The sequence below is a fragment of the Cebidichthys violaceus genome, unplaced genomic scaffold (assembly GCF_023349555.1).
Source record: "Cebidichthys violaceus isolate CVI_PGR_0920_01 unplaced genomic scaffold, fCebVio1.0.p SCAF_14, whole genome shotgun sequence".
NCBI lineage: Eukaryota > Metazoa > Chordata > Actinopteri > Perciformes > Stichaeidae > Cebidichthys > Cebidichthys violaceus.
The window spans coordinates 5,806,564-5,822,320 of NW_027176307.1; the positions used below are offsets into that span (position 1 = coordinate 5,806,564).

Genomic DNA, 15,757 nt, shown 5'->3' on the forward strand with positions numbered 1-15,757 from the left:
AACCACTATTTCTGCTTAGTACATGTTGTGGAAGTCCCAGATATCCCCGGGAAACTAAACGCCTTCTTGTCTGGTTTATAACATTATCCGGAGGCGCTCTGTGAATTTCATCGAGCTGTATTCACTGAATCTAGCAAGCCACAGTTCGGCTGGTTTACTACAGCTGTATGAGCACAAAATTAACAGATTTTGCAGTGATTTAACCTCAATAAACGGATAAAAGGGATGCCGAAATAACTTCGTAATGATGCCGATTTATTTGCCAATTCATGTTTTGTTAGTTCCAGTGGTGGGCCGTCAGGGCCAGCAAAGCCTTCTCTGCTGGCCTAAACAGAATCACAAAGTTATAGCTATTTTATAATTTAATAATTTTTCATAAATACACTACATGTATTCTAATTATTTTTCCCATTAGTTTATTTTCTCATTGCACAGCTACTGTCTTCCTCTGTTGCTCTGCTTCCAGTGCAGCTTGTTTTAAGTAGAGCTTTTATCCAATCAGATTTTGCCCCTATGCCTCTTGGTAAGAAGAGAGGCCCGAGGCCTGCTGCATAGCCTTTGCAGATTAAAGTAAATGGGGACAATATTGTTGATTGTCATAGTCTTCAACCAATCAGATTTTTAGTTTGACATGTTGGGCGTATTCTTCGACGTGCCAGAGCTTTCTAGGTCTACAAGTACGTCAGCATTAACGTGCAGCTCAGCATTAACATGCGCCGTGATTGGTCAGTAGGCTAGCATGACTGTTGTGAAACTGAAGCTAGCTAGCAGAACTATGAAGGTAGATTTGTGTCTTTATTACGCAAACAAAAAAAAATGTTTTGAAAGCAAATTTCTCGCACTGCAATCAAAAATCAAGTTTGTAAGTGAAAATATATAAACTGAGAATAAATTATTTGTTAGTTTTGCTTATGAAACTACAATTTTTGGTTGCAAAACAAAAACCTTTGTTTTAAAAAAAACAACTTTTGCTTTTAAAAAAAACAACCTTTACTTTCAAAACGAAAACCTTTGCTTTCAAAACGAAAAGCTACGGTTTCAAAACGAAAAGCTATGGTTTCAAAACCAAAACCAAAACGTAAAGCTACGAGTTGAGTTTGGACGTAGTGGGCGGGGCATACGCTGCTGAATAAGCCAGGAGTTTCTATTGGTGGGTTCGACTTGGATCCCGGCATCTACTTCCACTGTAGAGATTACTGTGATGAGCGGCATGGAGGTAAATTGACATTATATTGCTCTGTTTTGTCACAATTATTTTAAATGTGGTAGCACTTCACTTTGTTTTCATGTTGTTAGTGTCGTAGAGTCTCTTTTTTTAAAGAACGACATGAGGTGTTGTTGACATGAAGCTTCACTTTCTGCGTGCATGTAACGTAAGTCGAACCCACCAATAGAAACTCCTGACTCATTCAGCAGCGTATGCCCCGCCCACTACGTCCAAACTCAACTCGTAGCTTTACGTTTTGGTTTTGGTTTTGAAACCGTAGCTTTTCGTTTTGAAACTGTAGCTTTTCGTTTTGAAAGCAAAGGTTTTCGTTTTGAAAGTAAAGGTTGTTTTTTTTAAAGCAAAGGTTTTTGTTTTGCAACCAAAAATTGTAGTTTCATAAGCAAAACTAACAAATAATTTATTCTCAGTTTATATATTTTCACTTACAAACTTGATTTTTGATTGCAGTGCGAGAAATTTGCTTTCAAAACATTTTTTTTTGTTTGCGTAATAAAGACACAAATCTACCTTCATACAGAACTTAGTAGTAGTAGTAGTAACTGTAGACATTGACATGATATTTTTAGCGTTTTGCTTGGTGTAGATTCTTTTTTTTTTTTTTTTAACCTAGCTTTGTTTTTTTAACTCTCAATGGCTGAAGGAGGAGAAATGGATTTCTCAAAAAAGACATTTAAAGAAAAGCTGGACATCAGCCCTGACCCAGCCAGGAAAAGGTTTGGTGCGCCACTTTCAGTCCAGCAACTACGAACGGTATTCCTGGTTGACAGCGTCGGAGAAATGTTGCACATTTTATGGCTGGGAATGCATTTTATTTGTGACTGAGCGTCTTGGTGTTTGGAGCTACGCTGGATTTGCTAATCAAGGCAGTAACAAGACACCTTAGCACGACAGGACACTTACAAGCTACAGTGCTTGTGAAAACTTGGATGGACTTTGTCTTTAAATAGTGAACAGCAGCTTTGGTAAGTGAACTGCTTTTGTTTTACATCTGCAGTAGCATTACTACTGTGATAATTTGTCTATGGTGTCGTTTTTATGATATGGTTGATATTGTTCCCTCTGATGTGAATAATATTTGAATGGCCCGTGCTCTTCAGTGTGCGGCGGAATGCGTGTTTTAGCGTCGCAGTGTTGCTGGATTGCTTTGTTGTCATATAAAATATGTGGCTGGTTCTTGTGAGTTTGTTCTTGTCATTGTGTTAATTACATTGATTATATGCATAGTCCGTTAATGACGAAGCATCCCGTCATGCGTGTATTCATGTATCTGCACTCTGCAGTTAGTGTAGTTTGTAGGTGTTGAGCTTCATTTTTACACAAAACAAATAACCTGTAGGGGTTAGGGTTCGGACATTTTGTTCTCTGTTTGGGCTTTTGTTTTCTTTTATAAAGCAGGAATTATGGTCTAGAGAAATGGGGATTGTGTGGCGATTGCTTTAGCCCTGTTTAAATCAGTAGGGAACAGTTTGTAGCATGTGTGCTGCTGTTGGTTTTCCTGCTAAGCTAGTTTAGCATAGTGTGTCTCCCAGAACACGCGTGCATCACCAGAGTACAATGTTGTTCTTCCGTGGTGGGCGTGTCAGACAGCACGTTGTCTGTTACATTGGGTGGGTAGCCATGTTGAGCGCAGTGGTTCCACCGAATGAACATTATATTTCCCACAATTTAAGCTTCTGCAGTTTCCAAATGCATAGTATTATTCAAACGTATTGTTTGATTCGTAATGCGTACTGAACCGTGAGCCTCGTACCGAACGGTTCAATATGAATATGTGTATTGTTACACCCCTAATAACCTGTAGCATCATGAGGTTATTAGGAGGTGGTTCAACTGTAGTAGGACAGCACTGAAGGCCCAGGTATAAAAACACACGGCCTGCCACTGGTTAGTTCTCTACACAAGACGACAAGCAAATAACTTTTAAAACTGCTCCATCAACACTCAACCTATCGTCATATATGCATAAATACAGCAGCGTTGTTTTTATTGTTTGTACCATATGGTTTATACACATAGTGTCGTCCGGTCTCTACTATTATGAGGTATCATAGAGCTCTGGGTCCCCACCTACGGCTACAATATTTTTTTCCTGATTCAAAAACGGCAGAATGTCAGTGATGACAGGAGGAAACCGCAACGCTGATAGGTTTTCGCGATACAGCGTCACGCAAATTTCTGACACAAATTGAAAAATCTCAACTTGCGAATGAGGCGAATTTTATATTTTATTTGATATACGACATTCATGTCGCCTCGGTGTGAACACAGCATAACAGAGGGGCACGAATACACAAAAGCATGATGAGCCTCAGGTTACATTTGTCATTACAGATTTTACACATGTCAATGAAACTGCTATTTTCAAAGACCTTGTAAATGGATGGACTTGTCCTTGTATAGGGTTTTTCTAGTCTTCTGACCACTCAAAGCTAAATGTCATCATTCATCTATTCACACCCATTCATAGACTGATGGCAGGGGCTACCATGCAAGGTGCCACCTGCCCATCAGGATCTATCTAAGCATTCATACCCATTCATAAACCGCAGCAGCAATTTGTGTCTTTCACAAGGACACATTGAAATGGACTAGCGGAGTCGGGGATCGAACTGCTGATCCTCTGATTGAAGGATGACCTTGCTCTACCACTGAGCCACAGTCGCCTTTGTATACCTTATTACGGCAAAACCCCATTAAACCTAGATGAACGTCGGTGTTCTTTGCCTTGACTGGAATTCTATGAGCATGTGGATATGTTGGCATGACTGTCCTACCCAGCTTTGGCCACACTGATAGACTGTTGTTCCATAGCTTCATGGATGCTGATTCGGTCATGTTCCTTGATACTGTTGAATTCATCAATGCAGCACAAACCACCATCTGCCAGGACCAGGGCTCCTGCTTCCAGATGCCAATCACCTCCATCTTTCACCGCCGCTACGGTCAGTCCTTCAACAAATGACATTATTTGTCAATAAATTTTGTTCATCCAGTAAAACATGAAGTGATTGGATATGTTTATATGTAAGCATGTAAAATTCTTTATGTGAGAACATCAAGCTTTTGATTGACAAATTCCTGATGAATGGATAATATACTGCACTGACACAAGAGCTGACAGACCACAGCCTACCTGCACTTGTTGATCCAATTCCAGCTGTGAGTACAGAGCGAGGCATGATCTTAGCTGCATACTTTAGAAACTGAGATTTCCCTGTGCCAGGGTCGCCGACCAGCAACATATGACACTCGCCTAGAGAGGAACAGATGAAGTTGTAGTGAGAAAATCAAGCATAGAGAAAACATTTCTCACAGTTTCCATATTGTCACGGCCACAGGTTGTCATTTTTTGGTTTGTATGGTTTTCAATCTCACCTAATAAGACACCTGAGTAGAAGAAGAGTGCAACGCTTATTGTTGACACTGATAGACGATGAGCAATAACTTTGTAACAATTCACCTAATTACCTAAACCGAAAAAGGGAAAAGTACAAACGCTAAAATTAAGGGCAGGGGCGGATCTGAATTAGTTGGTTTATAGAATCTATATGGCTGAATAACCTGGTATTATTATTATTAACCTATTATTCCCTATACGAATAGACCACACCAGACACCAAAGAAACCACACACCCAGGTAAATGTAAAACAATATATTAATATAACTCAAAATTCACTCGGTATACAAAATACACAACCAAAAATAACCGTGAGGCTCCCGCCGTACTTCGGCACAATAAACTAAACATTCACAAACGATCCCCCCAAACCCCGTGTCCCATTAGTTCTGTAAGTTCCTTAAGTAATGAAAAATAGTCCGTTGACAAAAAACAATCCCGAGGAAAAGTCAATAACCGGCGGATGCGTGGCGAGACGCCGCGGTCCCTGTATCCGCCGAACCCGCTCTACCTCACCACAGCTCGTCCCGATGTGGCCCTCTGTGCTGTTCCCGGCAGAGACTCCAGCCTGTTAATCCCTTACAGCTTTCTTCTGATCCTTGGCTGAGCAAATGCCGGCAAACCGTGCTTTCTGGAGACCAGTGAACGGTGCTCGCTTCCTCCAGTGTGCGCGCACAATCTTCCCTCGTGTCACTTCCCCCCGACACAATTTATACAAAACACCGGTGAACACAATTACACCAATAACAATAACAGATCCTATTTATATCCTGTGTCATAAATACTGGCAACTGATAAGATTACATTACTTTATATAGGTGAAGGAACATAACCCACAGGTTCCCCATTCACATTTGCTGTAACTAGCAGGCAGACTTCTGGCAATCATTACAACTTAATCCCTTAGTATTTTGGTTTAGTGCATGTCTGTGTCTGAACTGAAACTGACTCTGCGCTCACTACACGGCCGTTAACACAAGAAAGGGAATGGACCGTGGCTCCACTAACTTGGGGGCGACTAGCTCACTGGGCTAAGAGGGTTGACGGTTCGATCCTTGGCTGGGACGTGTTCTGAGTCGAAGTGTCCATGAGCAAGACACTGACCCCCTAGCGGCTCCCCGGGCACACTGCTCCCTGATACAGGGATGGGTCAAATGCAGAGACAAATTTCCCCCTTAACGGAATAAATATAGTATAATAAAAAAATTAAATAACCACAAAGTTGCGGGGAAGGCCATTTCAGGTAAGGCCCAAATCCTTTTGTTGTTGAGTGGCAGCATGGGCATACACGGGCAGGTCTGTTAAGAGCTGGTGCACAGCCTTAAATCCCCCTAAACCTTAAGCAAATCATTGTAGCAGTACCTGTGCCGTGACAATGCAGTATATAGCATTATAAACGTGTAAACTCTCTGGCTATTGATATTTGTCCTTACTTTAAACACATGAGAAATATGAGAGAGAGATACCTCTGATCTTGGTCCCAGAAGAATCCACTCTCTGCACCCCACCAGCCAATACCATGGCAACTGCCAGTTTAATCACAAACATGCCAAATACCTGTGGGCACAGGCTCAACAAGATCTGGTTCCTACCTACAGAGAGAAGGAGGAGCATTCAAAAATAAATACAAATTAGATAAAAGTAAATAAAAACATGGTTGAGTTTTTAATGTTATGAGGCAATTCCTACCCACCAGCTATGGGATCATATTTGTAGATATTCCAGAAGTCTTCAAACTCCTTCTGAACATCCTTCATGAGAAGAGCAGCAGCAGCAGCCTGCTGGTTGTTCACTTCTATGTTGTTAGCTTTGAGGACCAGCTCCAAATCACAACGAGTGCCATCATAAAAGGGCTTCCAGCGCTGGTACATCACCCCATAAACAGTTACATCATCTCCTAGGAGCACCCCATAGATTTAATGTTTCAGTTACTGAAAGCTACCATATAAGCATGGCATTTCACACTGCGCCATCATACAGTGGTTTCTCATTTCATTTCAACCTTCATTTTGCAACAGCTTTGTCCCACATCAGCATACAGGACCTAGAGTGTATTTTGTCACAGACACGTGAACAGCTTTTAATTTAGTAATTTTAATTTACTAAACACAAAAGTGGAAATGATATATCAGAAGGTTCTGTCTCTGATCACTGTGAGGCAGTTGGTGATGTGGCTGGGTCATCACTGGCAGTCAATATAATGACAAAGCCTTCTGTTTGCTTGGGTACACATGTGCATACATTTGGAGAAGCTGGTTGTATGTGTTACTGTTAACAAAGCTAACTATTTACAGTTCTTACCAGATTTACAACTGTCGACAAGGTCGTCCTCCAGAACCACCAGCATAGAGCGAGGAATACTGCCCACTGACAGCCTCTGTACCTGTGTGTGTGTGTGTGTGTGTGTGGTGGGGAGGAGAGAGATTTACACTGACCAAATGTTAAATCCATACACACTCTACAAATGAACAATAACACATGCATAACTGTCCTACCTGCTCTTGTATCTTGATCTCCTGGAAGTCCCTGCAGGCAGCAGGCTCAGATCCTCCAGACAGACAGCTGAATTTGAACGAATTACAGCCATCAGGATTAGGACAGGCCACCGGTGGGACAAAGATGTAGAACTGGTCAAAATCAGCCTGCACAGTGAAAACATGACGACACTTTGCGCACATGTAATCACGCTCGTATTCCAAAACCTATGAGAGGAAGAGAAAGATTGTAAGTAGAACTCAAAACAAAAACATCAAGATATTGTGCAGAAACTGATATTTCCATCTATTAATGTTTATAAGATGCTGAAGGCAGACTTGACTGTCAGTGAGGAGCTCTTGGATGTAGCTGCCATGCATGGGACGACGACGGGGAGGGACATTAGTGATGCAGAGAGAGGACAAAAATAGCTTTGAACAAAGTTAATGTAATAACTTGTGCTTGATGATATTTGTCTTTGTTATTTTCTTTAAAAGTTTGATCTTTGATAGAGTAATGTGGGTTTTTTAACCCTAAATTAAAATGATTTATGTTATAATAACAGAAATGTGCTTAAATATAATTTTACATTTATATAACTGCATGTACAATATTTTTACACTTGAATAAACAATAATCAAATGCAGAGACAGTTATTTAACAATATGTTAGGGAGTAGTTACAGTTATACAGTCTTACAGTTACAACCGGCCCTTTGAGGGCGACCATGATGCTGATGTGGCCCAGAGTGAAAATTTGTTTGACACCTTTGCTCTAGACAGAGAGGGAACACAGACACTTGCAGCAGCATTAAGATCCACCAATTTACAACCAGCTCGAAAATCTATGTCTGCATCTCATCAACCATTACAAAACCTTGTTCAACAATTGAATTATAACAAAACTAGGTCAAAACATAGTATGTGGCTTGACCGTGTTCAGTCAATGTGATAAATTGTGTTACATATAAAATGCAATTTTCTGCAATGGTAACTGTAATATTTGTTTTGAAAGTGTACTGTAGCATCTCACATGACATGGTTACACTTTAGACTTTACTTTCCTCAAGGAGAAAGTCATCTCCACAGCTGACACGTCAGACAAATAGATGCTGCAGCTCAGAGGTAGAGCGGGTCAGCTTCCAATCAGCGGATCGCTCCCTGTCGACCCGTGTTTCTGTCATCAGTATGAATGTGTGTGAATGGATGAAGTGATTCCTGCGATGTTGTTACCTTGGCAACACTGGTGCGTATGACAGTACCAGTGACAGACAGAAAGTGTCCTACATCTCTGGACCTGGGAATGGTGTCTCTGGTCAGCTCTGGACACACCGGCAGACCTGGGCACACAAATGAGTCAATAATCAGAGAGGTGACTTGTATCCAATTAGGTTTTATCATGTGTGCAATTACATGGAGATGGAACAGGGCCTTCTCTCTCTCCCCCACACCCCAGCACCTCAGACATATTAATATTATTATTATTATAACTAAAATAAATAAATCGGTGCAACGTCCCTAGTCAAGTCAGACTGTATTTGTATAGCAGTTGACTAAAGTGCTGAACCGGCATCTGACAGTCATCATTCCCAGTTGGATATCTGACCTGTAATGCGGGCATGAAGAGTGTGTCTCATTCTCTCTGTTGTTCTTTGTCCTCCATACCGTGATAACTCCAGTGCTGTTCTGTGTAACACTTTATCAAATAGAGTAAGGACATCATGGGGATAGGCGTTGAAATAATCCCCAACCTGAGGAGTAGTAGAGATACAATGGAATTAGTGCAAGGCTGGGCAACTTAACGCGTTAATTAACGCCGACAATTATTTTATTGCGCTTTTTTAAAAATTATTATTATGCGGACATTTTTAACACATTTTCACCTACATTCCCCTGGTTCCTAAGTCCCTCCATGTACAGCTTCTCATCACCCTCTATGTACCAACATACATTTATAACAAATACCACACATATTACATGGTAATCAGCGTTGCATATGTGTCTGACCAAAATACCCAAAAAGCAAAAAAGAAATGATTCATTTAAATTATTTGTTTAGAGTTTTTTTTTTTTTTTTTTAAATTTTGGAATATGTATAATACGCATATCATTTAGTTCTCGCTACTGAGAATTTAACAAACATAAAAACAGAAAAGAATCACGCTGGAGATGAGCGGAAAAAACTCTTCATAAGAGTTTGATATTGTTATAACAGGTAAAATAGCAATAAAATGTCAAGAATTATCTTTTTTGTCTATTTTCATAAATACAACTATCTACAATTTTTGTATATATATAATATAACTATATTTAAAACTTTATAAGCTGTAATAGCAAATAGCTTTTGCGGCTCCAGACGAAATTTATTTGGTGGAAAATAGTAAAGGTTGCCGACCCCTGCCTTAGGTCGTCTGGGACTGGTCTACTTTCTGTTCCCAGAGTCAGAACTAAACATGGAAAAACAGCGTTCAATTTTTCTGCTCCACATATCTAGAACAAAGTCCCAGAAAGCTGCAAGGCTGCTGAGACCCTCAGCTCCTTTAAATTAAGATTGAAGACTTTTCTGTTTGCTGCTGCCTTTAATTGAACCAGATTCAAGGATATTAATCAATTTCTGCATTTTACTACTGTATTTTATTTCTCACACTGCTTTTTTGTGTTTTAATGACTGTTTTTAATGTTTCAATGAATGTTCTTAATTGTTTTTAAATCTCCTTTACTTTTGCTTTATGATTTGATGCTTTTAATGGTTTTATGTGAAGCATTTTGAATTGCCTTGCTGTTGAAATGTGCTATACAAATGAACTTGCCTTGCCTTTAATGGTGAAAGTTATGGCGAGCGGAGGAACTTGAGAAGCCCCCGGCATCATTGAAGTCGCAAGTTTGGGAGCATTTTGTCTTCCCTGTAACTTATAATGATGGGTATGACCGTTATGTATGTAGGCGTTGTTTAAAGAGAAAGACATACAACAACAGCAATACATCGGGCATGTCCACACATATGAAGCGCCACCATCCCAGTCCGTCAGCGACGGGGGCCAAGCACCACCACAACAACAACAACAACAACAACATATCATCACGGTATTTAAGAAAGCGTTTGTGGCAGAAATAGACCGGCTAAAGCTATTACAACATCTATTGGGGTCTTCATTGCTGCAGACACGAGGCCATTCTCCGTCGTGGAAAACAAAGGATTTCAAAATCTGGTTAAAGTGCTTGAGCCACGCTACGAAATCCCCTCACGCACCACTTCAGTGAGAAGATCGTTGAAAGCCTCTTTGAAAAGGAAAAGATCAGGATTGGGGACGAATTATCTAAGGCATCCTCTGTTGCCATCACCACAGATGGGTGGACCTCCAGGGCAATGGAGAGCTACGTGACTGTGACCGCTCACTTCATCATGGCGGAGTGGGAGATTCAAAGTCCCCTCTGTGAGAGTCGCACAGCCACAAACCTGGCACAGGTGCTGACAGAAGCAGTAGCAGAGTGGAAGCTAGACAGGCCCAATAGCAATATCCTAGTCACCACAGAGAACGCCAGGAACCAAACAAATGCAGTCATAGATGCTGGACTGTGACCACAGATAGCTTGCTTTGCACATGTGATCAATTTAGCATCCCAAAGGGGAATCTCAGTGGACCGCCTGCTTGGGAAAGACAAGACCCTGAAGAAAAATATCTGAAACATCGTCACCTTGTCTGATGCTGTCCTCCAGGTGCTCAAACCCCTCAAAACCATGACAACCCTATTAAGCACTGATACTACACCATCTGTGTCCATGATCCTACCTCTGAAAACAAGGATTCTGCAATCCATGACTGCACAGTAATTATAAGTGGAAGTGGCACTCTATAAGACAGCAAATGGCATTCCAGTGGGTGGTGATCCGCTGGCATGGTGGAAAAGCAGAGCGTGTAAATACCCTCACATTGCCATTATGGCAGACGCTACCTCGCTGTACCTGGCACTTCAGTGCTAGTGAGAGGGTGTTCTCCACAGCAGGGGACATAGTGACTGCACAAAAGTCTACCCTCTCCCCAGATAATGGAGATATTCTCATCTTTTAGAAAACAAATTTGAAGTTGTAGACCATTCCACAGTTGTAATGGTAAACATTCCACGTTTATTGCAGTGTATTTGAATGGCATAACCTGACAGGAAGTAAACATAGACCCAAGTTGTTGCCTAGCAGTTCAGTTCAGTTGAAACAGTGGAAGCTAGCTCCGGTCTGCTCTGCTTTCTTTCTTTGACTATTTTGATGCTGTAGACACTGGGCTGTTTTTTCTTTCAATAATGATCAAAGGAAGAGGGCATCAACATACCTCATGTTGCACTTAAACTTAACAGATTTGAGTATTCTTGAATGTTTTATTTTCAGATTTTATTTATTATTTAATTTTGTTTCACATTGGACATCTTCAATATTTTAGTTTTTATGTAAGACTATAGCCCAACGTTCTTCGCTTTATGTGTTCTGACACCTACTGCTACAATCATTATTATTATGATTAGTCACATTTCTACTACTATTACCGATGCCATTACTTATATAATTATTACTTTATTACTGTATCCACTGCTGCTAATAGTAGTCGTAATTTTTCCATCATTATTATACTTACTACTCTCATTTTATGAATAATTTCTGTCATATGCATTGAATGTGTTATATCTCGTTATGTTGTTCATTCTGTACACATGACCTCTATCACACTTCTGTCCATCCTCCTCTGTTGCTCTCCCTAAGGTTTCTTCCTTTGTTTTCTCCCCCTTAAAGGGTTTTTTGGGGGAGTTTTTCCTGTACCAATGTGAGGGTCCTGGACTGAGTATGTCATATGTGTTCAGATTGTAAAGTTCTCTGAGGTGAATTTGTGATTTTGGGCTATAGAAAAGAAATTTAATTGAATCTGCTAAACATTAATTAAACAGAATACACATTTATAATTATAGTCAGATCTATCGTGCTCTAGATGGGACAGTTATATTATAAATCTGTTAACTTATACATTCACACAGTCAGCGATTTATTGCCAACTGTCTTTTTTGCCTTTTTATATAATATCATCTAATGATCCACGTACCGAGCTTTGATTGGTCGGTAGTCGCTGCTGTTATAAGAGCAGGTTATGTGTTCAGCATCAGTAACCATGGTGATCTACCAGGTAAGAAGTTAACCTCCATCGTAAGGCTTTGCTTTTGTTAGATCTATGAAGAACTCATAACTCACAACATATAATTGTTTACTAGAGTAAACAATTATATGTTGTTGAGTTTCTCGACCCAGTGCAGCACTGCCTATTTTCTCTAGAAATCATAAACACACTGGTTGCATATACAGTATACACTGCATGCACAATTATTAGGCAAGTTGTATTTTTGAGGATTCATTTTATTATTGAACAACTACAACAGTGCTCTCGGTCAATCCGAAATGTTAATAAACCTCAAACCTGAATATTTATGGAAGTAAAAGTGAGGGTTTGACTTTCTTAGGAGAATATCTATGTGTGCACAATAATTGGGCAACTATTAGTAATTATTATGCAACTAAATGAAAAACGAAAATGTTCCCATCTCAATATGCTTCATAATATCATACAGATTTGAACCATTGCCTGGCTTAAGTTGAACAAGCCTAAAGCGCACTGACTTACTTCTATCTATTTAAAATACAGTAGATTGTGTTTTGAACTGTGTTGCCATTACCTCCATATTGGCTTCAAACAAAGTCATGGCATTAACAACCACAGGACGATGGGTCTCTTCATTTGTATCTGCAATAAACTGGAGAATGTCCGTATGATGATGATCCGTCAGATAGGTTTCAAACACCCGGCCAATCAGGGCCTCCTGATCGGGACTCATCAACATAGTGAAGTGATGCGATCCCAACACCTGGAAGATTAGACATTAACAATGCAATGATCAAGGTTTCACATTTATAAAGTCCCAGTTAAAGCAGCTCAACCAAGTTCACAACAGATTTCTACTCGTTAGAAATATGACCATATCCGGTCAAGAATAATCATAATTGGAGATCTCTCCTTCTGTTGGACTTCACAGACAGACATAATCACATGACAGTAATCAACTAACATGATGTGGCTTTAGAGCCCTCTGTTGTGACAAAAACTGCTACAATTACTTGTATTATCCATTAGTCTTCTGGTTATTGTCTTAATTAATAATTAATTCATACAATATTAGATCATATAGAAAAAAGTTTCCAGTAGCTTTTTTATCATCCAGCCAACAGTCCAGTACACAATATCTAGCTGATCAAAGTGAGACATAGAAAGGCAGTTCGCCCTCACATTGGTAAACGTATAAATAATAATCCACACCTAAACTCGCACACCACAGCCGGTGTGCAAGTTTAACTGGTGTTTGAATTAACTGGTTTACGTTCGAGTGCGTGAGGCAGATGTGTCATAGGACTGGCCTTTCAGGACCCACGTCGAATAAACAAGAAATAAACATGTTGATCCCCTCTCCTCTCTCTTTCACATAGTTTCTACGGTATCTTTTGAAAGAATATAAACGGAATGGTTTGCTGGGAAATCTACTACTCGTTCATGAGGCTGCGTTTGAGATACCGAGGACACATAACGAGGACCAGAGTGAAGGAGAAAGTTGGTGGTAGGTGTCGATGCCTGTTCAAAATACTTACGTCAATAAATCCTTTAAGAAACGCTCTGTTGTCCGTCTTATATTTGTATCACACATCGTTATTAATATGATGTGGAGTCGATCTGAGACCGATAGACCTGTCCGTGCATTCATACAGCCTGTGAGTGAAACACACTGAGCTCAAACACCTCGAACAGATGACTGTCAACTGTGATCCACACAGATCAACTTGTGATTCAACTTCAGGAGTCGAACCTCTGATCATGACCGACCCACGAACTTTAAGTGTCACCTGAACTCCCACTGAGCCACAGAGGAAAGAGAATTCCTCTCTACTCATCGTGTAAAATTCATATTAGTAAATGCTTCACAATAATAAATTCATAATTTGAGCAGATTAGATATATGATATTGTAGTCTTGCAAAATATGAATATATCTACAATATAGTCTACTGGCTGTCTTTTCTTCTTGCATCATTTAGACCCACCGACATCAAATACCAAATTGCATAGACAACATGTCCCTATGGTGAGCTACGTGCACTTAACGTTAATTTGACAGAAGGATGCACAGTTCATGATGATGAGTGCTGATAATGTGACTATGAATTTTACACAATGAGTAGATTGCGTTATTCTCTTTCCTCTGTGGCTCAGTGGGAGTTCAGGTGACAAGTTCGTGGGTCGGTCATGATCAGAGGTTCGACTCCTGTAAGGTCCATTTTCTACTATTTTGTCACCAGACAACAAATAATATTTTCGTAATGAAGATGAATAATTTGGTCGTGGTAATTCTGTCGAAATACTAAATGTATGCTCCAACCAGCCTCTCCATATTAATGTTTCAACAGACACTAACCCCTGCATGTAGTTATTAAATGTCGGACCCTCATAGTAACACAACGAGAGTTAACAGTAATGTCCGATGTGGATGAATGTGTGCTGCACAGTGTAGAGTATCGTTAACAGAAGATGAACGTCCGTAGTCTTTAATATAAAACATAAGCGATGTGAGATAGCCTACAGAGGTTGAATCACAAGTTGATCTGTGTGGATCACAGTTGACAGTCATCTGTTCGAGGTGTTTGAGCTCAGTGTGTTTCACTCACAGGCTGTATGAATGCACGGACAGGTCTATCGGTCTCAGATCGACTCCACATCAGATTAATAACGATGTGTGATACAAATATAAGACGGACAACAGAGCGCTTCTTAAAGGACTTATTGACGTAAGTATTTTGAACAGGCATCGACACCTACCACCAACTTTCTCCTTCACTCTGGTCCTCGTTATGTGTCCTCGGTATCTCAAACGCAGCCTCATGAACGAGTAGTAGATTTCCCAGAAAACCGTTCCGTTTATATTCTTTCAAAAGATACCGTAGAAACTATGTGAAAGAGAGAGGAGAGGGAATCGACATGTTTATTTCTTGTTTATTCGACGTGGGTCCTGAAAGGCCAGTCCTATGACACATCTGCCTCACGCACTCGAACGTAAACCAGTTAATTCAAACACCAGTTAAACTCGTACACCGGTGATAAATGACCTTACGTTTGCTACGGATATGTGTAGTTAACCGTCTTTAAGTTAGCCATACAGACTATTTGCCGCCGTAACATCACTTTAACGTTACCTCAATAGATGCACCTTTGTTTTAATTCAACCAGAAGCGTTCACATACCGTATCTTACGATCTCAGAAGCATTCTTTCGTCTGTACTGATATAGATGTAAACATGCGGCTTGTATTGCGCGGGCAGAACTGGGAGCAGAGCAGGGAAGGGCGGGTCTTCTTCTTCTTCTTCTTCTTTACGGTAGCTGTCCAGGGGTACATCCCAAGTCTGTTGTTTGTAATTTTCTCGTTTACTCTTTCCTCGCATGGTTTCCTTGCGTCTTAGTCCCTCCCACCAGGGATGCATGGAGAGACGCAAGGAAAGGACGCAAGTGAGGGAAACGGGGATGCAATTTAAGAGACTTGGGATGTACCCACGCAGTGCTGTCGTCGGGCGTCTGAAGCTCACTC

General features: G+C 40.4%; 1 protein-coding gene across 4 annotated transcripts in view; it reads right to left on the reverse strand.

Moving 5' to 3' along the window:
- Window positions 1-15,733, reverse strand: part of mcm9 (minichromosome maintenance 9 homologous recombination repair factor) — a 34,556-nt gene extending 18,823 nt beyond the window's left edge. For 2 of the 4 annotated variants that reach the window (XM_068708605.1, XM_068708608.1), the window contains exons 1-10: window positions 15,417-15,733; window positions 12,810-12,998; window positions 8,707-8,851; window positions 8,334-8,440; window positions 7,122-7,328; window positions 6,928-7,009; window positions 6,320-6,523; window positions 6,093-6,218; window positions 4,362-4,481; window positions 4,003-4,177 (exon numbers count right to left, since the gene is read on the reverse strand). In XM_068708605.1, coding sequence (XP_068564706.1) covers window positions 4,003-4,177; window positions 4,362-4,481; window positions 6,093-6,218; window positions 6,320-6,523; window positions 6,928-7,009; window positions 7,122-7,328; window positions 8,334-8,440; window positions 8,707-8,851; window positions 12,810-12,974 — 1,331 coding nt within the window. In that variant the 5' untranslated portion in view covers window positions 12,975-12,998; window positions 15,417-15,733. Of the gene's footprint in view, window positions 1-4,002; window positions 4,178-4,361; window positions 4,482-6,092; window positions 6,219-6,319; window positions 6,524-6,927; window positions 7,010-7,121; window positions 7,329-8,333; window positions 8,441-8,706; window positions 8,852-12,809; window positions 12,999-15,416 lie in introns of those variants that run through there. The other 2 variants (XM_068708606.1, XM_068708607.1) reach the window with 2 other exon arrangements.
- Window positions 15,734-15,757: the final 24 nt, after the last annotated feature.